This window comes from Microcaecilia unicolor, chromosome 3, assembly GCF_901765095.1.
Source record: "Microcaecilia unicolor chromosome 3, aMicUni1.1, whole genome shotgun sequence".
In the NCBI taxonomy this organism is placed as follows: domain Eukaryota; kingdom Metazoa; phylum Chordata; class Amphibia; order Gymnophiona; family Siphonopidae; genus Microcaecilia; species Microcaecilia unicolor.
The window spans coordinates 150,017,661-150,043,220 of record NC_044033.1 but is presented as its reverse complement, the minus strand read 5'-3'; the positions used below and the strand labels follow the sequence as shown (position 1 = coordinate 150,043,220).

General features: G+C 44.4%; 1 protein-coding gene across 1 annotated transcript in view; it reads left to right on the top strand.

Annotated features, from left to right (window-relative positions):
- The window catches only part of KIF26B (kinesin family member 26B), a 799,934-nt gene that overhangs the window by 452,997 nt on the left and 321,377 nt on the right, over positions 1-25,560 (top strand). Inside the window, exon 5 of the mRNA XM_030196461.1 lies at positions 24,908-25,091. Coding sequence (XP_030052321.1) covers positions 24,908-25,091 — 184 coding nt within the window. The remainder of the gene's footprint in view (positions 1-24,907; positions 25,092-25,560) is intronic.

The following is a 25,560-nucleotide window of genomic DNA, read 5'->3' as shown; positions in this document are numbered from 1 at the left end:
ATACACAGTCTGAATATCGGGGCCAACAGTATCTAACCCCTTGGAAGGACACAAGACATTTGAAGAATACTTTAAAAAAAAGTAGTACCCAATGTTAACACCTGGATCTTCAGCTGAAGAAATGTTTTCACACAAAACCTGTGTAACCTTGCAACCATCATGGAACAGAAAGATTTTTTCGCTGTAAAAATGAACTTCTCTTTTTCAAAGAAACATTTCAAAATTTTACCTTATCACTTTCACTTAGAAACATAACTAGTAGGGTAGCCTAATTAGGAATATTATTTAAAGAGGATTATAAAAATCTTCACAGTTCCATACTGCCAGGAGATGATAGAAAAGTTTGGCCCCCTTCTGACTCCTAGACAATACAGAATAAATTTTGGAGTTACCATTTTTGAAAGAATGCCTAAGTTGGAATTGGGACATCCTACTCCTAACATCCCCCCCCCCCCCAAAAAAAAAAGTCCATCTTACAACTGTTTTTGAACCGGAAAAATGTTGGGATGTCCTATTCAAAAATACATGAGAAGGATCCATTTTCTTTCAACTAACTTTCTTTAAGTTATTTTTCTGCTTTTCTATCCACTCAGATTTCAGCCCTCCTTATCATTCAGTTTCAACTGCCCTCTTTTTACAGTACTACTTTTTCATTTTCTATCTACATATTTAAATTATATTTCAGAAATAGGTATAACAACAAAGTTTCAAAAATAAACAAATTCTATTATACAATATTCAAAGCAAAAGACACACAAGAAAACAGAATATCGTAGGAATTCATAATTAGACCATAAATAAAGAACTAAGAATCGGAATCCAGAGGAGAATGGATTAATACAGCAGAAAATCCCCACCAAAAATCCACAGGCCACCCTATGTACCCACTGGTGGAGACCCCTTAGAATTAAAGGAAAATTTCAACTGAGATGGCTCAAAGAAAACATACATAGTATTCTGACAGTGAATGATTCACTGTCAGAATACTGAAACGTAGCACTTAAGGCAAGCACTTCTTGACTTAAACCAAGAAATTTCTTCCTTCTCTCTTGAGTTAATCTCAATATATCTGAAAACATCTGCATTCTTTATCCAAGAAATAAAACATCAGGAAACTTGAAATATACCTGTCAATATTCAGCCTGTTGCAGTCAGTGATTTTTAAAATGCTAATCACCATGGGAAGAATTAGACCCAAATATTCAATGCATTGCCATGTCCAGGCCCCAGCATTGAATATCTGGGGTAATTTGACATATGCTAGCCACTGGAAATATGTGGGTCCCAGCCAATATTTAGCTTGGACTCGCATAAGAGATTTAAGTGGGTTCTTGCTGAATATTGGCTGGAACTGACATAAGAGTATCTTGTCATGTCCTGCTCCCCCCACCAAAGATTCTTATTCCCCCTCCCAACCCCTGAAACATGAAAAAAAGCCTCCTCCCTTACGATCCCACCTCTCTCCCTCCTATCCCCCCCCCCTTCCTGGAACATGAACAACCCGCCCCCCACCCCCAGGATCCTGGGCCTACGTTCTTGATCCTTGGTGGTCTAGTGGGGAATGAGCAGGAGCAATGCCCACTCTTTTCTGCCTGTCATGGCTGTCTCTTCAAAATGGCTGCTTTGGCCTCTAACTATAGTACTGAAGAGTTTGTAGCAGCCATTTTGAAGAGGCAGTCAAGATGGGCAGGAATGAGTGGGTATCGAACCAGCCTATTCCCCACTAATCCACCAGGGACTGAGCAGATAGGTCCATGAAAATCCAGGGGGGGGGGGAAGGGGGTTTGTTGCAGTTTTAAGAGGGATGGAAGGAAAGGAAGGGGATCAAAAGGGAGGGGGCTTTCTTCATATTCCAAGCATGGGTGGGAGGGAGATGGATCGGAAGAGGTCTTTCTTCATGTTCTGGGGGGAGGAAAGGAGGGGGATCAGAAGGAAGATCTTCATGTTTCAGGGGGATAGGAGAGAGGGAAGGGGGATCAACACACTATAGGCTGGTACTTGGTAGCTATGTGGGTGCCAGCTAATATTCAGTGCATTGCCAGCAGTCGCATAGCTGCCAGCTTCTCCCTGACTTCACCCTCGGAATGCCCCTCTCTGACGCACTTAAAAAATGGCCTGGTTAAGTGCCACTGAATGTCAGTGGCCAGCTCACAGAGTGCAATTGAATCAGACAGGGGTCTCTTTTGCCCACTTAAATCATTTTGAATATCGACCAGATAGTTTCTACAGCATTTCCTGTTCTTGCAGAAAGACAATACCATCAAAAGTCTTCCTAATCACAACTCTTGTCCAAAATAGCAATTAAGTCCAGACTACCAAAGGAACTTCTATAAGAGAGTGCTCCCCTCACTCCTCACTTATAGTAAACATTTTTCAAGGGACAAAGTCCATTCTCAGGGTATTTCCTTATTTGTCTCAAGAACCTATGAAACACATTCTTTGAGAAGATGCCACCATTTGTGGAAAGTTCAAATCCTTAAGTTCAAGATCCTAGTATAATTATCAACATTTTCAATTTTCCTCTGGAGAAGCCTTTCATTCTGAAACATTAATGCTTGAATCATCTTGATTTCAGACGCAGAAGATTTTAGTTCTTCCATTTGAGAAGCTTGATTAGAGAGCTGTGTTCCTAGGTCCCAAATCCTAGTTGAGTTCCTTAAGAAATAGGTAATGAAACCTGCACAAACTCTGTGTGGAGACTCCAGCACAGTCCATATTGTGTCCAAAGTGATCTCCTGAGGCTTTACTAGAGGCTGCAAACAAATCTCTGATTGGTATTTCCCAAAAAAGAGGCTGTCACTATGTCTAGCAAGCCCATACTGTGGCATCCATACCACCACACAATAGAGTGACTGAGCCAATCAGGCTGAGTGAAATATCACTCTTCTGCGCTTCTGCTCTGAGACTGGCGCTACAGTAAGGGCAAAGATCCTTGGGCCATTTGCTGAAGGAGAGGGGGCCCCCTCAGCCTCACCTTCTACTTGGGCATATAAACAAAGAAAAGCTCATGGTAAATTTAAAGAAAACACTTATTTTCACCAGAGCTTCATCTCAATGTCTTACTCAGATGCCTTCTTGGTCACCAGCTTAATATACTTATAGGTATGAAGCAACTGTGCAATTGTGAATGGAAGGAATTGAACATGAAAGTGAATTTTGACTGTGAATTTTAGTGTTATAGTATAGAGAGCACTCCTGAGTTAGCTAGACAGGAAGCAGCCATAATTTGACATCCGTACGATTGAGTCCTCCCACCTCTCCCAGATCTCTTCCTGACTCACGGGCTATCCACAAAGAGAACAGTGGTTGAAAGAACATTCAAGAGCCCGTTTGATAAAAGGTTGGAAAAAGAATCAGTGCAGAGCTGCAGAGCAGTGTCATCACAGCATCAGTGGTTCTGTTAGGGATGGTATGGCCTCAGTAGCAGAAATCCCCCTTAAAACCAGTAGTGGTACAGAGAAGAGCCCTGATATCTGATCAGCATCAGGGATTGCAAAAGACAAGGATTTACTGTAGTGGCATCAGTAACAGGCTATGGAGAAAGCATTAGACTGAAGAGCAATTTCTCTCCAATTCCTCCTGCTTTTGGCCTACTGACCCTAATTGTATTTATTTAGATTTTTCTCACACCTTTTTCAGTAGTAGCTCAAGGTGAGTTACATTCAAGTACACTGGATAATTCTCTGTCCCAGGAGGGCTCACAATCTAAGCTTGTATTTGAGGTAATGGAGGGTTAAGTGACTTGCCCAAGATCACAAGGAGCAGCAGTGGGATTTGAACCAGCCACCTCTGGATTGCAAGACTGGTGCTTTAATCACTAGGCCCCTAGGCCACTCCTCCACTAATGGCTTTGAAAGCACCTCTTATAATTGACAAAGCTTTAGAAGCCTAGAGTCTAAGCCCTGCTGACCAAAGGTCTAATTTCTCTAGAGATTCTCAACAAAAATAGCACCTCTAATACATAGTAACATAGTAACATAGTAGATGACGGCAGAAAAAGACCTGCACGGTCCATCCAGTCTGCCCAAGAAGATAAATTCATATGTGCTACTTTTTTATTTGTACTGTCCTCTTCAGGGCACAGACCGTATAAGTCTGGCCAGCCCTATCCCCGCCTCCCAACCACCAACCCCGCCTCCCACCACCAGCTCTGGCACAGACTGTATAAGTCTGCACAGCACTATCCTCGCCTCTCAACTACCAGTCCCGCCTCCCACCACCAGCTCTGGCACAGACCGTATAAGTCTGCTCAGCACTAGCCCCGCCTCCCAACCACCAGCTCTGCCACCCATTCTAGGCTAAGCTCCTGAGGATCCCTTCCTTCTGCACAGGTTGTACCAGATGCATGTCAAACCCAAAGCTGCTGCACTGTAATTTACAGATAGCATTGCCCATTGTCTGTGACAAGGGCAAAATCATATTTTAGGGGGATGATCGGACTCCTATTATTGTACATATGGCAAAGAGGAGCAGAAGCAAAAAAATGCTAAATAGTAGTAGTAGCAGTAGTAATATTCCTCTAAATAACCCTGTTTTAGATTGAGTTTGCTACAAGGAATTCAGAACAAGCAATTTCCCTCCTGAAAGAAAAGAAACCTAGTATGGTTTAAAGTGGCCACTTAGCATGGTATGCGGCACTGCCACTCCAAAAATGGAACAGGACGGTCAAAGGTACAATGCCATAACTGAACTTAACAAATAGATAATGGAGAGTGACCCAGGAGGCAACAGTCAAGATGACAAAATTCCCAGAGAAATCTTTAACATTGCTATCAAAGGTCTATCTGACTAGCTCTCTAAGTCTAGCAGACTGTGAGTCTAACAGAGATGTTTCTAAGCCAAAGAAAACATCAGGGCATAAATGGTTTTAAAAGAAACATGTGGGAATAAAACTGAGGTTTCTTAGAGAATTTCCAGGTCTCCGAGACACTTCAGAAAATGAAGTAACTATTGGTGTGATAGTGAAACCCCCTTTATAAAAGGGTTTTCAATATGACATGTTTTGTATACTAAAAAAAGAAGACTGGCACTTGGTTTATGAGACTCTTCTGTGAAGCAGTTTTACTAGGAAAGGGGATGGGATTTGATATACTGCCTTTCTGTGGTTACTGTCAAAAAAGTTTACATATTATATACAGGTTACTTATTTTGTACCTGGGGCAATGGAGGGTTAAGTTAAGTGACTTGCCCACAGTCAGAAGGAGCTACAGTGAGAATCAAACATAGTAACATAGTAGATGACAGCAGAAAAAGACCTGCACGGTCCATCCAGTCTGCCCAAGAAGATAAATTCATGGTTCCTTTGGTTCTTAGGACACTGCACGAAATGTTTTGTTTCTTGCTGTCCCTAGAACCTCAGTGTGTGCTATAGGAGAAAGGTCACACCCTTATGCAAATTACTGAACTTAGTGTGTGAAAAGATCCCTAGCAGTGATCAAATTGTACATATAAAGTGAGTATAACTGCTAAAAGTAAATGATTACAAGAAGGACACAAACTGTGCGGGCATAACAGAAGTGTTTTTGATGGTCAGGTAAATGCCTCACCCTGATACTAAGAGAAGGCAAGTGAAGTGACCCTAGAGAAGCTGTGCAAGTTATATGGATGGGGTGTAGGAGATGAAAACAAGGAAAATGGATTGGATTGGATTGGATTAGATTGGATTGGATTGATTGGATAGAGTAAAGGGTTTACCAAAAGGCTGCAATTACAGAGTACTTACAGGAACTGGCTAAAGAGTGCATTTAATAAACTATGAAATCTGTGATACCTGCCAGAGCAGGACTAAACAAAGATCACAGGTAATTAGGAAAAATCCTAACTGTTAAATTCACAGATGTGTTTATTAGAGTTTTTCTGGGAAGACAGGAGAGAAATCTCAACTCAGGTAGAGGAACCAGGTGCCACACATACAAAGGCTGTACAGAGCTGGCCCAGGGGGTGCTCCTGCCAGGTCAAGCCTGAACCCAGGGATGCTCCAGAGGGGGCTTTACAGTAGGGAATGGAGTTACAGAAACTCAAGAATTCATTTGGCAGTCTGACTAGAGAAATGGAGTCATAGATAGCATATCTCAGTAGCCTCTTTGGATTTTAATGAGCTGAAGGAGAGCCGCCCAGTATCTTTCCGTGTGGGGCCATGAACAGCATGTATCAATGACATCCAGCCCACCTTCAAACTTCATTGGGGGTATCCTCAAGGTTGTAAACATTTCAAATGCATTCTCTTTTATGTACTGAGAAATGCCTTTTCCTTCAAGCATGCAGCTCCTCCCACCATCCACTTTCCCCTTTCTATCCTGATCCTGGTAGAGAGGCAGAGTATCAGGAAAAAAAATCAGAAAGACAATTGGCAGAGTAGCAAAATAAAAAAGTACAGAAAGACAATGGGGGCCGTCCCAGAGGTCTCCAGGGGCTGTCATTGGCTCCCAGGCCTTGCATTGAGGAACACTGGCATGTCAGATTCCAAATCTGTTTGTGGTGACATCCCACATTTCCCTAGTGCAAGCTAACAGTCCTTGCTACATGACAGTCAGTGTGAATATTGTGCTTTGCTCCGTTGCTTTTCTAGCTCTTCACTTGTCCTCAGCAACACCAGATATGAAGAAAGGAGCATATGAATATTTACTTACTGTTGGTAAAGGATCAAGAGCATATAAGGAATAAAATGGGTGATAACAAAAAAGAGAGTGAAAAGAGGGCTAACATAGGGTGCCGTGTGGTAATAACGTTTGTACTAGATTTCCACATTTTGAAAAAGTAGTTGAGCAGAAGACATCTGAAGTTTGCTGTTTATTGTTCCAGCAGGAGTACATTTCCCAGGGCTTGCAATTCCTTATAAGAGCCTTCCAAGATAAAACCAGATGAGAAGCACCAAATCAACCTCAATATATAATAAAAAAAATGATTATTTACTCCTTCAGAAAGTAGTGGAATTATGGGTCATTCCATGAAAGTAACTGATAGCAGATTAAAAATAAACTGGATAAATCACCTTTTCACTTAATGAAAAACAGCTTTGACTAAGCTGCAGTAAGCACTAACACGTGGTTACTGCTGGGTAACAAGCATTACCGTGGGGCACACTCAAGCATCCCGTGGTAGTTCTGGGATTGGAATGTATAAACATAGAAACATGATGGCAGATAAAGGCCATATGACCCATCCAGTCTGCCCATCCTCTGTAACCCCTAATTCTTCCTGTTCCTAAGCGATCCCACATGCTTATCCCATGCCTTTTAAAATTCTGGAACAGTCCTCGACTCCACTACCTCCACTGGGAGGCCATTCCACGCCTCCACTACCCTTTCTGTGAAATAGTGCTTCCTTAGGTTACTCCTAAGCCTATTCCCTCTTAACTTTGTCATATGCCCCCTCATTCCAGAGCTCTCCTTCATTTGAAAAAGGCTCTCTTCCAGTACATAAATGCCCTTGAGATATTTAAACGTTTCTATCATGTCTCCTCTCTCCCTCCTCTCTTCCAGCGTATACACATTGAGGTTCATAAGCCTGTCCCTATAATTTTTGCATTCAAGACCGCTTACTAATTTCGTAGCCGCCCTCTGGACCGACTCCATCCTGTTTATATCTTTCCGTAGGTGCGGCCTCCAGAACTGCACGCAGTACTCCAAATGAGGCCTCACCAGAGACTTGTACAACGGCACTATCACCTCCTTTTTCCTGCTGGTCATGCCTCTCTTTATGCACCCAAGCAGCCTTCTGGCTTTCGCCGTCGCTTTTTCTACCTGTTTGAAAGCTTTAAGGTCGTCAGACACAACCACCCCCAAGTCCTGCTCTTCCTTCGCACACTGTACCGTTCCCTCGGATTTTTGTGACCCAAGTGCATGACCCTGCATTTTTTGGGATTAAACCTTAGTTGCCAAATGTCAGTCCATTCATCTAGCTTCGCTAGGTCCTTCCTCCATTCTAAAAAAAAATAGAATTTATTTTTTAGCGCTGTGGATGTGTTTGGGGAAGAGAGTAGGCATGTACTGCGCCAGCTGGTTAGCACAGCTACATTGCTGCACACTAAGGGGGTCTTTTACAAAGGTGCTCTAGCATTTTTAGCGCATTCTAATCATTACTAGGTGCTAAAGGCTAGAGACATCCATAGGAATATATTTGGATGTCTGTAGTGTTTAGCCCACGCTTATTTTTAGCGAGTGCTAGAAACGCTAGCACACCTTTGTAAAAGGTGCCCTAACTGATTAGCACGTGGTTAGCACGTGAGCCGTTACTGCCTACAAAATAGGCGTCTGTAAGTGCTCACATGCTAATGGGGAAAAGAGCGAGTGGCCATTAATAAGAATGATGGAAAATGAGGCCATTTTACCACCATACTAAAAGTGGTTACTGACACTTTGGTTACTGACGGTTTGTAATAGGGAAAGGGGAAAGGGAATGGAACTTGATATACTGCCTTTCTGTGTTTTTTTTGCAACTACATTCAAAGTGGTTTACATAGAGGGGCATAATCGAACGGCGCCGGCCATCTTCGGGGCAAGTGCCGTAAGTGGGCGGAGCCAACCGTATTTTCGAAAAAGATGGCCGGCCATCTTTTTCTTCGCTATATACGGTTGGGCCCAGCCAAATGTCAGAGTTTGCTGGGTTTGAGATGGCCGGCATCTGTTTTAGGCCATAATGGAAAATAATGCTGGCCATCTCAAACCCGGCCAAATCCAAGGCATTTGGTCATGGGAGGAGCCAGCATTTGTAGTGCACTGGCCCCCCTCACATGCCAGGACACCAACTGGGCACCCTAGGGGGGCACTTCTAAAAAATAAAAATAGCTCTCAGGTGCATAGCTCCCTTCCCTTGGTTGATTAGCCCCCCCCCCCCCAAACCCACTCCCCACAACTCTACACCATTACCATAGCCCTAAGGGGTGAAGGGGGGCACCTACATGTGGGTACAGTGGGTTTTCGAGGGCTCCCGTTTAACACCACAAGTGTAACAGGTAAGGGGGGGATGGGCCTGGGTCCACCTGTCTGAAGTGCACTGCACCCACTAAAAACTGCTCCAGGGACTTGCATACTGCTATCAGGGAGCTGGGTATGACATTTGAGGCTGGCATAGAGGCTGGCAAAAAAGTTTTTTTTTTTTTTTTGGGTGGGAGGGGGTTGGGGACCACTGGGGGAGTAAGGGGAGGCGATCCCAGATTCCCTCCGGTAGTCATTCGGTCAGTTGGGGCTCCTTTTTTAAGCTTGGTCGTGAAAAAAAAGGGACCAAGTAAAGCCGGCGAAATGATTGTCAACCCTGGCTTTTTTTTTCCATTATCAGGCGAAGCCGGCCATCTCGTGAGCACCCATCCTGCCTTCACTACCCTACCAACACGCCCCCTTGATGTTTCGCCGGCTCCGTGACAGAAAGCAGTTGAACCCAGCCAAAATCGGCTTTCGATTATACTGATTTTGCCGGGTTCAGGAGATCGCCGGCCATCTCCTGATTTGTGTCGGAAGATGGCCGGCGATCACTTTCGAAAATGAGCTGGATAGTATATACAGGTACTTATTATTTGTACCTGGGGCAATGAAAGGTTAAGTGACTTGCCAAGAGTCACAAGGTGCTGCAGTGGAAAAGGACCTCAGAGAATGGAATTTGTTGTCAGTGGATCTGGTCAAGGCATCTATCATAGCTGGGTTTCATGAAGGTTTGAGTAGGTTCCTGGAGCAAAAATCCATAAATGTTTATGAGTCAGGTAGACTTGCAAAGCCACAGTCCTGGGAGCGACATCAAGGAATCAATCTATTTTTTGCAATCTGTCAGGTACTTCCTGGTGACCCTAATTAGCTGCTTTCAGAGAAAAGATGCTGGGCTCAGTGGACCTTTAGTCCAGCCCAGCATGTGATGTTTAATGTTTTTATGCAGGATGGAAGTCTGCAGAATATCATTAAGGAAATAGAACAGAGCTGGATATTAGTCCTTTTAGGGGAATGCCCTGTTTTAGCCTGACCATATGTAAAAGGATTTGTATGCAGGTGAGCAGAGGGCTAAACTCAAATTCAGGTTGATATGTAATACAGACTTTCTAAATGTACTGAACAAATTAACTGGAAAATCTATAGTACAACTTACTGGGTGATGTTGTGGAATCAAGAATAATAGTCTCAGGTCCTCAAATTGTCAAGAACTGTTTTGAGTACATCTGCTGAATTGCTGGGTTAAAAAACAATGCTTTCTGCATGCTCTGGAGAGTCATGAAGGTGAAGCTGAGTTGTAGAGCCTTCAGAGTCCTAACCCAGAAACAAAATGGAAAATCTGATCCATAAGAGAAAATTCCCATGATTCTCTGACTCCTACCTAACATTCTTCTACCAATCAGGAACCAGAATACTGGTCTCAATGCAAAAAGAATCAAAGCAGATGTGGATGCAGGAATTCTTTGCAGATAGCAACATAGCATAGGTGTTGCATTGTGGGAGGGGCAAGGAGGAAGAGATATCCTGCATCATGGGGGGGGGGGGGGATGAGGGAGACAGTACTGCATCATGAGGGGGCAAGGAGGGATACAGGTGCTGCATCGTGGGGGGGCACAAGGAGGGAGAGAGATGCTATATTGTGGGGAGCAAGGAAGGTGCTGGACAGGGAAGTCAGGTAGGGAAGAGAGGAGGTGCAGAGAGGGAAAGAGATGCTGGACTTTGTGGGGGGGGGGGGGGGGGGGGAAGAAAGGAGAGGTGCTAAGACCTATGGGGATAGAAGGAGAGGTGCTGCTCCTGCAAAGGGAGACAGAGCAGGAGCGGAAGAGAGATGGAGAGATGCTGGCCAGGAGAGACAGGAGGGAAGGAAGAGAGAGAGAGAGAGATGCTGGCACATGTGGGGGGAGGGGGAATAGGGACACAGAAGAGTTATGTTGGACAGGACAAGAAGGGACATAGAGAAGGGAGATGCTCAACATGGTGGAAAGACAGGGGTGATGATGGGTCAGATAGATAGGGATGCAGAGAGAAGATGGATGGTGGACATGGAGAGAAAAGAAGTTCCATATGGACAAGGAGATGCTGGCAAGACAGTTAATAGAAAAAAAGAGGAAAGCAGAAACCAGAGACTAGGACCAGCACAATAAGAAAAATGAAATGACCAGACAACAAAGGCAGGAAAATAATTTTATCTTCTATTTATTGATTGGAATATGTCAGTTTTTGGAATGTTTTAGACATGGCTGGAGCCCACAAGAAAAATCTCACTAATTGGCCTTCAGTCTTCAGCATTGCAGTGGTAACTCTCCAGTACTGGGATGGGCCACTTTTGGTGTCTCTGTTACCTCCCTGGTGGTCTAGTGGCTAGTCAGAGCAAGAGTAATGCCCAGTTGCTCCTGTCCATTCTGTGTCTGCCGTCAAAATGGCTGCTAGGACTCCCAGCAAGCTTCACAAGAATGTTGCTGGAAGTCATGACAGCCATTTTGGGGTTGGAGCCAGCATGGACAAAACTTGTATGCACAGAAGAGCATTCCAGCACATGGGGCCCATCCAGACTCGACTCAGGCCTACCCAGTCTCAGTCTGAGCCAATCAGGTGCCTTGTCTTCTTATGCACCGGTAACCCTGTATAGCCGCTGTACTGCCTGAGTCGCATTCAGCTATGTGCAAGAAGCATTTCCTGTGAGCACATTGCAGCTCCGATTTACTTAGTACTCCAGCCTCTAGCAAGAAAGCAGCAGCCCTTCTGCCTGCCTTGTATGCTGCTGTTCGGGCCTGGTGTTGGACATCGGGAACCTCCGCTACAAGTTTAGTTGTGCTGACTATGCTCTGCCTCAACTTCCCCATGGCTGCTGCTGCTGTATTGTAGGCAGATATTTTAGTCTCTGCTCCTCACTGATGCCTGCCCCCGTAGCCCACATACACTAGGTTCGGCACAGCTTGGCTCTGCCACAAAAGCGACCCAGGAAGTTGGTACTCGGGAGCCCCGGCGCTGTTTTTTTAACTTAGCTGGCTGGCTCCCATCCCGTGCCGCTGGAGAAATCTAGGCACTCATCAGACACCAGGAGTCAGCAGCCACTACACTGCAGCGGCATTCCCCCACCCCTCCGAGTCAAGCCTACTCTCCTAAATCCTCCTCTCCAGTACACCAATTAGGGCTTCATTGGGGGCTCTGCAGTAGACTTCTGCAGGGAAGTGCTGCCAAGATAAAGGTTTTCTGTGTAATGTTGGTTTGCTGGTGGGTTTCTGAGTGGGTGTGGGCTCTGCACTGGCCAGGTTAAAAAAAAAGTTTGATATTTAATGTTGGTGTGGTTCTGGGTGAGGGTAGGGAATTGGGAAGGGCAGAGCTGATGCCGTAGGGGGTGGGGCAGGGCTGATGCTGGGCTATAGAGAGCGGTGGGGGGTAGGGAAAGGAAGGGAAAGTCTAATGCCAGGTTACAGGGAGGAGTGGTGGGGGTAGGGTAGAGAAGGTAAGGGCAGGGCTGATGCCAGGCTACTACAGGGATGGATGGTGAAGTAGGGTAGGATAGGATAGGAAAGGGCAGGGCAGGGCAAGGCTAATGCTGGACTATGGACAATTTCTAATTTTTGGATCTATATGAGTCTGAATTCTCTGGCTTTTCCAATGGAACACGTATTACTGTTGTGTACATTCACTGCTGCCTTTTTAAAGGTACTGTTATTGGTATTTCTAAGTTCAGAATTGGTGGTGTTAAGGTCTGCAGCATTGGCTCTGAGAAGTTTCTTTGCAGGATTTAGTGTTACTTCACAAAGGGGGTCTTTTACTAATGGGCACCGACACAGAATATAGGGAATTTTGGGGGGCGAGCTGGGTGCCCGGCACTTATGCGTGCCTGGCCGATATTAAGCCACAAGGAACAGGATTGAGGGGGCTGTGCTCCTGCCTCCAATGACCCTGCTGGACCACCAGAGATACAGGTAGACCCGGAGGGAGGGTCTGCCTGCAAGGCTGGAGAGGCGAGGGGTGAATGTGGGCTAGGAGGTGGGAGGGAAAGAAGGGGACATTGGCGGGGGGGGGGGGGGGGTTGAGGGGGCTCTTGGGCTATCCTAAATGAAGCCGCCTAGCTATGCAAGTGCCGGCACTGAATACTGCAGGCATCCAAATAGGCTGGGGATCCTCCCCAGTGCTGCCCCCAGCGCTGCCCCTGACCCACCCAGTTTTAGTTTGGGTGGTCTCAAGGGACATTGAATGGCAGTGTCCTATTAAGTGCTGCTGAATGTCTCTGGTTAGGCGCCGGAAAGCTATTTAAGCGGGCAGGAGAGGCTCCTGTCTGCGTATATTGCTTTGAATATCGCCCTCATAGTGCCCAACCATATTAGCTCTGGTCCCACCCAAAATGTCAGATCTGGCGACTCTGATCACCGATACAATCAGCCTTTTACCATACAATTATTGAGAAACACTTTTTTTATTAAATCGGATGCATTAGGAAACCCTGCACACACTTCTGCATTGATCCCTATGTTTTTTTCTCACGGACTTTAAAAAAATCAAGCGTAACAAACGTGAACTAAACATTAGCTCACTTCAAGTAAAATCTCCAGTTGATGCCTTCCTCCCTAACACACACGTCCATATGTCGCATGTCACCAGATCTGAAAATTAATTAGCTGTTTACCAGAAGATGTGGGTAATGAGTTGGGACCCGAGGATTAAAAGCTTCAAAGTCTCTGAATATTCATTTATTCAATTTATAGCCCTCCTTTCCAAAATTCACTGTCCTTGTCTGTCACATGCTTTCACTCAGTGTGATAGATCAAGGCCTCATATTGCTGTTGTATGCAGAGTGCATCGTTTCATATCTTCTCCCATCCTGCTTAATACCCTAAATTTACTCTTCTACTGTTATTTCTAAGTGACAGCAAACAGTGGTAATGACTTCAACACATTTTTTCCAGGTGATTTATTTTTTCATTAGAGCTTATTTGAAAAAAGTACAAGCAAGTAATTAAAGAAAAAAAAATAATCAGTCATCATCAAGTTCACTAGCTGCCTGACTAGGATGGTTCATTGGGTGAAAAGGAAAGGAGGTTAAATAATATTTTTAGCAGGACCGAAAAGATAGGCAAGCAATGGCACACAATATGATGTACCTGAAAGAGTATGGATGCAAATACTGGACTGGCCACTGTTGGAAACGGGATATTGGGTTAGATGGACCATTGGTCTGACCCAGTATGGCTATTCTTATGTTCTTACTGAGGGCTCTTTTTTTACAAAGCTGCACTGGCGATTCCCATGCGGCAAATGAGAGGAAGCCCATAGGAACTGAATGGGCTTGCTCTCATTTGCTGCATCGAGAATCGGAAGCAGGGCTTTGTAAGAGGCCTTGAGTACTTTGTGGTGCACAAGATCAGAGACAAAATGCCTTGAGCATTTAGAAACTACACTGAGACCACTGGATATGCATCTAGGAGCAAAAGGTTTTAACAATCTATTTTTTATACTGTTCTCTATTTTTAATCATGATATTTCACTGGTCGATATTCAGAAATCTTTGATAAACAGCACCTGCTATCCGGATAGTGGCAATATTCAGTCTGATATCCAGAAGACTTATTCAGATATTCAGCACTGGAACATCTGGGTATTTTTCGAGTGCTGCAGCCAGCTTTGAAAAAAAAATGCTAACCACGGCAGCGAAATATTGACCCGCAAATGTTTATTACCCACTTTTCCAATAGTCTGCCCATTATAGTGCCCAGTCAAACTTGCATTTCCTTCTGGAACCCAGGAGTTGTGTGATGTCAAGGATGCCTTCCTTTCCGTTCTCCCAAGGGCAGGGCTCATGGTTTCCACTACCCTCCTGATCCTTGGTGGTTTCAGAAGGAGCCAAATTCTAACTGGAACAAAAAGACTGACATTTAAGTTTATGTTTATTGAAGTGCTTAATATACTACCTTTCAAGGGGATAGCAAGGTAGTGTCCAGCCACGTATAAACACTCCATTTGCTGAAAAGCAAAGTTCTGGAAGCTTCTTTCAGGAGTTGCCAACCCTCCATGTGATGGAAATCATCTAATATCACCAGATTTGGCAAGAATTATCTGTAGTTTCCTCATATTTTACTAGATGTCCTCAACCCAATCCTTGGATAGACTCAGCCAGTCAGGTTTTCTTGATATCCACAATGAAGATGGATGAAATAGAGCTGAGTACGAAAGAGGCAGTGTATGCAAATCTGTGTCGTGCATCTTCATTATGGATATGAAAACCAGACTGGCAAAGTGTCTCTAGAGGACTGGGTTGAGAACTACTGGTCCAAATAGTTATTTTTTAACCACTGAGCTGATCAGATATGAACTGAAGTGACTGAGCAGAGAGGCAGTCCAGAGATCTCATTTTTACAGCAAATTTCCAAAGGGGCTCCTTTAATCCTTTCTACTGTAGATTCAGCTGTCTCAGGGGAAATTTTGGTGAAACAAGAGCACATTGTGAGGTTAGTAGAATTTATCCTTCCTGCTTTGCCATTGGTAACATTTTGACTACAGTAAACCATTGCAATAATGGTTGTATTTCTGGCAAATAATGCTTGATTTTTCTTATCCTTTATATAGTGAAAATACAAATCATATTAAGATGTCGTGTTTTTGTCAAACATTTATTTTGTATAAGGAAGGATAACAACTTTATTTGCAGCTTTTTCTGTCTATATATAACACTAGGGGGCTCATTTTTCAAAAAAGAAAAACATCTAAAAAGTGGCATAAAGCAGCATTTGGATGTTTTTCTCACAAAAACATCCAAATCAGTATTTTTGAAACCTATTTTTAGATGTTTTTCTATGAAGTCCGTCAGCAGTGCGTTCAAATCACAAGGGGCGTGTTGGGGGCATTTTGAAGGCGAGATTTGGATGTGCCTAACACTTGGACGTTTTTACAGCTGTAATGGAACAAAAATGTCCAGGACTAAACTGCAGTAAACAGTGGCCTTAACGTGTGCTTACATGTGTCTTTCCCATGCTCTAAAGCCACTTTCCCGAATGGGTAAAATGGCCAAATTTTCTATTTTTTAAATGAATTTCCACGTGCTAATTTTGCCATTAGCATGTAGCCAACAGCGCGTGAGCCCCTACTGCCACCTATTTTGTAGGCAGGAAGGGCTCACACGCTAACCATGCGCTAATTGGTTAGTGCGCAGCAATGTAGCTATGCTAACTAATTAGCGCAGTACACACCTACTCTCTGCCCCGCCCCGTGTTCTAAAAATTAAATTCATGGGAAGGGGCTAACTGACAGTGGTCAGGGCACTGGACAGTAAGCATCATTGGGCCCCCTGGCCACTGCCCGCCACCCCCTCCCAAATATCATATCCCCCCACCATCGCAGTTGCCGCCCTCCTTCCACACACTACAGACCCTGCAAGTGAGTCCTATTTTGAAGGGCCCTGGTGGTTTAGTGACTTCTTTGAGGGCAGGAAAGAATCCCACTGTTTCCTGCCTGCTGCTGCTACTACTCTGCCTGTGCCTGGTGCTACAGCCGCCCGTATTTTCAAAATGGCTGCCAAGACTTCCTGCGGTAGTCTCACAAGTCTCAGCAGTCTCGACAGCCATTTTTAAAGCACAGCGGTGCAAAGCACAGGCAGAGTAACGGCAGAGTGGGATTCTTTCCTGCCCCCGCAAAGGCCATTAGACCACCAGGGCCTTTCAAGGTAGGACCGCTGGGGAGGGCTATAGTGTGCGGCGGTGGGCAACCAGGCAGAGCCTCTGGGCCTCCTAGAACCTCTGGGCCCTCGGCCGTGCCCAGTTGCCCGAATGGTCAGTCTGCCCCTGATTGTGGGATGTGCATTAAGATGCCAGAATTACCGCAGGATGCTTTGCGATAAGGCAATGAAAGCTGTGGTAAGCACACGTTAGTGCTTACCGCAGCTTAGTAAAAGAACCCTAAGTGACTGGATCATGTAAAACAGGGTTTTACATGTGCAAATAAGCATTTTATAAAATTTCCCCATCATACACAAATAGGAAAGGAGGCACTGCAAAGACATAGTTCCTACTTCTATGTGATATATGCACAAGCATTCATGGAGGCAGAGAGATCAGTACTTATGCGTTTATCCCATTAAGGGTCCTTTTACTATTCTTTGGTGAAAGGGTGCCTGTGCTAGTGTCCACGTGTGTTTTTGATGCACGCTGAGGCCCCCCTTTACCGCAGTGGGTAAAGGCTGTCTTTTTTTCTCAAAATAAAATGGCCGTGCGGTAATTGCTGTTCAGCCATTTCGGGAGGAGAACTTACCACCACCCGTTCAGGTGGCGGTAAGGGCTCCTGCTCTAACCTGGCAGCAACTGGGCAGCACACGGAACTGCCTGATTACCGCCAAGTAAGCATGGGCACTACAAAAATAGAAATTATGTTAGTAGCACCGGAAAATGGCTCACGTCGGGTGTGGGAGCTACTGCCAGGTTCCTGCGGTAGTTGTGGACAGGGGTGTAGCTACGTGGGGCCACAGGGGCATGGGTCCCCATAGATTTGGCCCTGCCCCCCCCCCCTGCCGCCAACCCTCCCCTGCCGCCGTCGGGTACCTTTGCTGGTGGGGGTCCCCAACCCCCATCAGTCGAAGTCCTCTTCTCCAACGTGGCCGCATTGCTGATCTGCAAGGGCAGGCTTCTGTTTCTGTGAGTGTGCAGGACGTCAGACTCACAGAAACAGAAGCCTGCCCTTGCAGATCAGCAACGCGGCCGTGCTGGAGAAGAGGACTTTGGCTGGTGGGGGTTGGGGACCCCTGCCAGCAAAGGTACCCGGTGGCGGGGGAGGGTTGGCGGTGGCGGGTAGAGGGAGTCGAAAGGGTTGGCACTGGGGGGGGTCAAAAGTGATGGTGGTGGCGGCGGCTGGGAGGTAAAAATGGTGGGGGGGGGTCGGCAGCAGCGGGGAGGAGCTAAAATGTGCCCCCTCACTTCGGGCTCTGGACCCCCCTCCCACCGAAGTCTGGCTACGCCCCTGGTTGCAGATTGGTGTGCAGCAATCCTGTTGCCACGTGCCAACCGTTTAGTTAAAGGGCCCCTAAATACAAAAGAAGTGTGAATGCTCACTGGCACATAAACAAATAACTTCTGGTGCAGAAAAGTTATAATTCTATGTAGCAGCTTTCAGGTAGGCAATTCACAAAGACCCACATGTTGACTTTATAAAAGAGATGCAATATGTCTATGTGCCATCCCAGCTTTATTTATTTAGATTTTGCTCACACCTTTTTCAGTAGTAGCTCAAGGTGAGTTACATTTAGGTACACTGGATATTTCTCTGTCCCAGGAGGACTCACAATCTAAGTTTGTATGTGAAGTAATGGAGGGTTAAGTGACTTGCCCAAGATCACAAGGTGCAGCAGTGGGATTTGAACCAGCCACCACTGGATTGCAAGACTAGTGCTCTAACCTCTAGGCCACGATGCTTGGTTGTAAAATTACCCTCATATCGAGAAAAGCCTTACAAGCAGCCAAGTCAAACCTGGCTCCCCTGTAGTTCTGGAAACATCAGTAATCCTTGATACAGATACGTCTCAAAAGGCAACCTGGAATGTTGGACCAGCATGCACACGGAGCCACCGGGACCCTTAGGAAAAACTGCCTCTAAACATCAGAAGAAAATCACTATTTTGTCTCCAGTCTTATTAAAAGACTATTCATCAGTAGACGCTGACTTTTTAAACAGCCTGACATTCTGCCGCCCTTCTTCCGCAAAGCAGATAAATATTTGGCATGAAGAAATGGCTGTAACACAAGCCAGAATGTCTATACATTATTACAATTCAGTCTTTAAGTCCTTGTAGAATCAGTTAACTTTTAAACATCTTAATATTTGGTATAAGCTTACAATACAATTATTCATCCAGTTGTATTTAAATAGGTTACTAAGCAACCATAGCAGTAATTGATAACTATCTCTGATTAGATTTAAGCGCTTACTAACATATGTGACTCTTTCCTCCTATAATCTACTAATCATAACTGCCTGATTTTATTTGTCAAGTTGAGGGCTTTAAGTTGATTTATTTATTAAACAGTGTGGTACATGTCTGGCTTCCAAGACCGATTTAATCATGCACCATTAAAAAAGTACAAGGCAATGGCAGGCAATGCTGTTTTACGTTAGGGGTGTTGTATATATTATGTGTTAAAAGCGTGCTATTATAATCAACAAAGTATAAAAGTAAAACTCTTGATGACCTGTTTCAGGTCTCTCAGGCATTTTGAAGATTTTTTTTCTGATGTTTCATTTTGATAAAATAGGACATTTTAAAGAAAACTGAAATAGAACAGGAGAGTAGTAATCTTAGGGGAACCTTTCTAAGCTGCATTAGGTGCAGAGTCCATAAAACAGTTTATCTCTACTATGTATCTTGTGTAATATTTATATAAGGGTCTTTTGAGATTAAAAAAGTGTGGGTCCAATATCACAGGATTTATACTTCTAACTTTAAGAGTTCTGCTCCTAACTTGGCATCTTTGAAAATTTACTAGGGCTGCTTGCCTAAATTTATCCTCAAATTTCACTAAACTCCTAAATTTAGAAGCTTAAAAAGTAGGCGGCAACAAGGGCAGATTTAGGGGTCCTCATACTAAGGCAAGCTAAAAGGTGGCCTGTGCTGCTTCCCGTGCGCTACATCCTCCTTTAGTGCACCAGTAAAATGACTGCGTTTGTGGTGTTTTTGTAATTTCCTGTATACTGATTTCTCCATTAGCACATAGGGGCCCTTTTACTAAGCCGCGGTAAAAAGTGGCCTGTGACAGTGTAAGTGCGCACCGGGACAGTTTTTACCGTGTCTGCAAAAAAAAAGGTTTTTTTTAATATGACGAGAAAAGGGCATGTGGTAAAACTGAAACCAATGAGCGTCTAAAACCGGCCTGAGCCCTTAACACCACCCATTTAATCTAGCGGTAAGGGCTCGCATGGTACACGCACGGTGACTGGTCGGTGCATGCCAACTGCCGATTACCGCTGGAAATGGCGCACGTGGGAGGAAATAAATAAATAATTCATCCATGCATTATGGGCACACGCCAAATCTGAAATTACCACCAGGGGGCACACTGGCCTGGTGGTAGTCTCATTTTGGCACACGTGCATAGAGCCTACAGCGGTTTAGTAAAAGGGCCCCTCAGTGATAACTGCGGGAGCCCTTATCACCACCTATTTTGGAAACGGTGAGGGCTCCCACACTACTCCTGTTCTAATCAGGTAGCAGTATTGTGCCCATGCTGCCCGATTAGCACAGGCATGCCTACTCTCCGCCCATGGGCACGCCTCCTATGCTTGAAAAATAAAAAATATTTTCCAGTGCAGGATTAGTGCACGCTAAGCGGAACACTACTGCTTGACACCTCAGTGCATCTCACAGTAGTGCTGTTTTTGCGTGTGGTAGGCCCGCATTAGGCCTATCACACCTTAGTAAAAGAGCCACTTAGTTTGCGGGAAAAAATTAGGATCTTAGCATTGATTTTCAGTATTAAGAGCCCTTTTACCAAGCAGTAGTAAAAAGTGGCCTTAACATGCTCGTACGTGGGTCATTAACACCCGCTAAGTTTTTACTGCTGGGGTAAAATGGCCGATTTTCAGAATTTGTGAATAATGGACACCCAATAATGTTCCCATTTTGTTCCTATTTTGTTGGCATTAGGGACTCGCGTGCTAAATCTGTGATAATCAGTCAGTGCAAGGCAATGTAGCTGCGTTAACCAATTAGCACAGTACATTCCTACTCTCCACTCCCAGACATACCCCCTGTGCCAAAAAAGAAATTTTATTTCGTAGCATATGGGTAGCATGCGCACATAGCAAAATTCCCACGAGATGCCTCAGCGCGCCTCAAATACACCATTTTTTGCTGCTGTAAGCATGCTCTAGTGCTTACTGCAGCTTTATAAATGGGCCCCTTAGATTCATAAATTAGGTTTTTAAATATATTTTATTGTTTTAATAATCATAGAGAAATATAAACAAAACAATACTATACATAAAACAAATACGAGTAATAATGAAAATAATGGATGAGGGTTCAAAAAATTAATCTTCTAGAGACATTAAAATTAGGATTTTGCTAAATAATCATTTATAGGGGGTCCTTTTACAAAGATGCACTGAAAAATGGCCTGTGCTGGTGTAGATGCATGTATTGGACACACGCAGGTCCATTTTTCAGCATGCTTGAAAAAAAAAGGCTTTTTTTTTGGCCGAAAATGGACGTGCGGCAAAATAAAAATTGGCGTGTGTCCATTTTGGGCCTGAGACCTTATCGCCACCCATTGACCTAGCAGTAAGGTCTCACGCATTAACCGTGCGGTAATGGTCTAAGCAAGTATAATGCTGATTACCGCCTGGTTAGTGCCACGTGCTGGAAAATTTCTGGCACGCTTAGTGGACGCACTTATAAAATTAAATTACCACCCGGGCCACACAGTAGCCGGGCAGTAGTTCAAAACTGATGTAAGTAGGACGTGCATACGTGCCTACACAGCTTAGTAAAAGGGTCCCTAGGTTTCCTAGAGGCCGATATTCAAAGTGATTTAAACAGGCAACAGCCTACTGCCCACTTAAATAGTTTCCCAGTTCCTAACTGGGGATATTCAGCGGCACTTAACTGGACAATGCCGATGAATATCCGCTGAGACCACCCAAATAAAAAGTGGGCAGGACAGGGGAGGTGCTGGGGGCGGCACTGGGGAGGAGCCCTGGTTATTAGAGTGCCGGTACTATTCTGAATATCAGCCAGGACCCGCATAACCTCCGGCAGCCTGCCTGTCCCAAATTATCCCCCGATATTCAGGGCCGGTGCCCGGACATGGCCTGGCACTGAATATTTATTTATTTATTTTTCTGCATTTATATCCCACATTTTCCCACCTCTTTGCAGGCTCAATGTGGCTTACAAATACCGTAGTGGCGAACGCCATGTCTGGAATAGAAATACAGAGTAATATTCCAGTAAAGAATTTAGTAAGTACACAATAAAATTAGAAGAAAATAGATAAACAATTCATTTCAGGTATTTGAGAACAAGGGTAGTGAAAAGCGTTCAATAATAACACTGTGATAAGTAACCAAAAAAGAGATAATTTAGCTGGCGACGATCAGCGTTAAAAAAAAAACCCTTTACTGCCGCTGGCTGAATACTGGGAGGGGTAAATGTTTAAAATTTTTGCATAATTTTGTGTTTTTCTGTCTGCTTTTAATTCATTTTTGAAGATGGTACAAACCATATGCTAAACACAAACACAGCGAAGGTGACTCAAAACAGTAATAACCAGATGATGTAGAGATGTGAAATATTCATTATTTTCTAGGGCCCTACAGTAAAGCAATTCAGGAAATAGATAAATCCTTCAACTATAATCCCAGCATATAATTTTTTCTTTAGGCACAATGATCATCAATTCTTCAACAGAATTCACCAGTCTAAAAACTAAGGAAAAATAAATGAAATGGACTTTCAGAAACAGCGTACATTTCACTTGTTAACTGCCATAAAAATAACAGCAAGATGCTTTCACTTGTCATCCGTCCACAGAACGTTTTTAAAAGCATTTTTCCATCAGTCTTAATCTTCAACTCTTCTGAAATTTTAAGCAAATATAATATATTCAAAACTCCATTCGACAAAAGTAAAGCTCAGCACTTAACTTTCCAGATGGACTCACTGCAAACATAGCCAATGTTTCGGAGCCTTCCTCAGGGTAGCGGTCCACTGTAGCCCTGGTGGTCCATGGTGGTCATTGAGGGCAGGAGCACATGAGTGTACCTGCGCATGTTTATACACACTGGTTACACCTGCCTCAGAGCAGCTATAAGTTTGGATATGCATTTCAGTATGCTACTTGGGATCATTCTGTGAAGGGCCCTTTTACCAAGCTGTGGCAAAAGGGGGCCTGCACTGTCATCGGCGTGTGTTTTTGATGTACGCCAAGGCCCCCTTTTACCACAGCGGGTAAAAAGGTAGTCTATCTTATCTGCACAAAATGGCTGTGCAGCAAGTAAAGCAGTTGCCGCGGCCATTTCAGGGGGGAGCCCTTACCGCCAACCACTGAGGTGGCGGTAAGGGCTCCCATGGTAACCCAGCAGTAATTGGCAGAGCGCAGCACTGACCTATTACTGCTGGGTACACACCGGCACTACAAAATATATATATTTTTGTAGCACTGGATATGACAGCACACTGGGGGTGGGACGAACCGCCGGGCTGCTGTGGTAGCCCAGCAGTACTTCCTTTTTAGCGAGTGGTAAGCCCATGTTGGGCTGTACTATAAAGAGAGCAGTGGTGCTTAATATTTGGGACTTTAAAGGAGGTTTTTTGACAAATGAGTGAAATTTTGAACTGTGTTTATGAAGTTACTGGTGTCTTTGAACAAGGTTGGTGTTTACATAAGTACATAAGTATTGCCATACTAGGAAAGACCAAAGGTCCATTAAGCCCAACATCCTGTTTCCAACAGCGGCCAATCCAGTTCACAAATACCTGGCAAGATCCTCCAAAAGTAGTAAACATTTTATACTGCTTATCCCAGAAATAGTGGATTTTCTGCAAGTCAATTTCATAATGGTCTACGGACTTTTTCTTTAGGAAGCCGTCCAAACCTTTTTAAAACTCCGCTAAGCTAACCGCCTTTACCACATTCTCTGGCAACGAATTCCAGAGTTTAATTACACGTTGAGTGAAGAAACATTTTCTCCGATTCGTTTTAAATTTACTACATTTTAGCTTCATCGCATGCCCCCTGTCCTACCGTGTTTCCCCCAAAATAAGACACTGTCTTATATTAATTTTTGCCCCCCAAAATGTGCTAGGTCTTATTTTCAGGGCTGTCTTATTTTTTGGGGAAACATCGGGGTTGGATCGGGGTTGGCCCGCCCGCCCTCCGTCGCTCCCGGAACTAACCTTAATGCCCTCCTTTCATCACCTTCGCAGCAAGCAGCAGCAGGGCAGGCCACTCCTTCCTTCCGTGTCCCGCCCTCGCCTGACGTAACGTCCGTGAGGGCGGGGCACAGAAGGAAGGAGAGGTCTGCCCTGCTGCTGCTTGCTGCGAAGGTGAAAGGAGGCGTTTAAGGTTAGTTCTGGGAGCGACGGAGGGTGGGTGGAGGGGGGGCCCGGCGACCTCGGGTGGGGGGCGGCCCGGGGGCAGCCTTGTCCGGCTCTGCTTTCAACCAAAAGTTTGCTAGGTCTTACTTTCGGGGGAGGCCTTATATCTACCAATTCAGGAAAACCTCTACTAGGTCTTATTTTCGGGGGATGTCTTACTTTCAGGGAAACAGGGTAGTATTTTTGGAAAGCGTAGACAGACGCTTCACTTCGACCCGTTCAACTCCACTCATTATTTTATTGTATCATCTGTTTGATAATCACAGCCAGCTGAGGTCTTTTCCCTCCATTTCTCAAGATTGTAAAATGTATGTATTTTTTTTTCTTGCTTCTTACATTTACAATCTGAGAAGAAGGGATTTGCATTTTCCACTTCTGGATTGTTCATGTGCTGTTGTTGCCATTAGCAAAAATTAGCATGTAAGCCCTTACCGCCACCTATTTTGTAGGCGGTAAGAGCTCATGTGGTAATCCTGCGCTAATCAGTTAGCACATATCAGTGCTGATGCGCTGATTAGCTCTGAAATGCCCTCTCTCTGCCCCACCCAGACACACCCTTTTGGTTAAAAAATAAATATTTTATATCACTATGGGAAGTGTGCACACATTTGCAACTTACCACAGGATGCCTCAGCTCACCCCACATTACACCATCTTAAGCTGTGGTATGCACGCGTTAGTGCTTACCACAGATTGGTAAAAGGGTCCCTTAAAAAGCTGCACAACTTCATGAGTAGGGTGGTGCCCCCAAAGTCTGCATTCATGAAAGCTTAAGTTTTTAAAAAGTGAGTTTTTAATAATGATATGAATTTTTTTTATAAGAGAACTCACAAGGAGAAATAGAGGAAGACAGTTCTATTCTGTTGAAGCTAGAAAACAAAATATGACTTTGTGGTTTTGTTCCTTTCAGGGCTGCTCAGAAGTTGAACCTGTCTTCAAAGAAGAAGAAAAATAGGCCTTCACCCTCATCAGTGTCTGAGCCACCTCCCTTCTCCACCAACTTCAGTGGAATCCTGCAGATATCCCCTCCACCTGCACCACCCTGCCTGTTGCGGGCAGTCAACAAAGTGAAGGACAACCCAGGACTGGGCAAGGTAGATTCCTCTGAAATGACTTATTTTAAAAGGAAATATTGTACTGAAGGTTATGGTAGAGATGCTGGGATATTTAACAAAATCACGTAATAACCAAAACAGAATGCAGTGTGCTGTAGCAAAAACGTATGAAACAATACTAGATAGAAACTACAGCCTAAATTATAAGTGTTATGTTGGTATAACAGAGAAAAGCCCTCAGAAACCGCTGGCAAAAAATGTCTGCGGTTTAGTGCAAGGTTATATATAATTCAATTCATAACTCCTGCAGCGTTTCTATCATTGGGCAAAAACTCTGTAACAACAGGGCTATATATTTACAAGCCTCAACTGAGATTATACTGACTGACAGCAATAATTTTTAAATTATCAGGCCCCACTCATGACCCGAATCAAATCAGCAAGAAAAGACTTAGCTTTTGGACTGAAATTGAGCACTCGTCTTTGTCCGTTCGACGGGGATCACCGT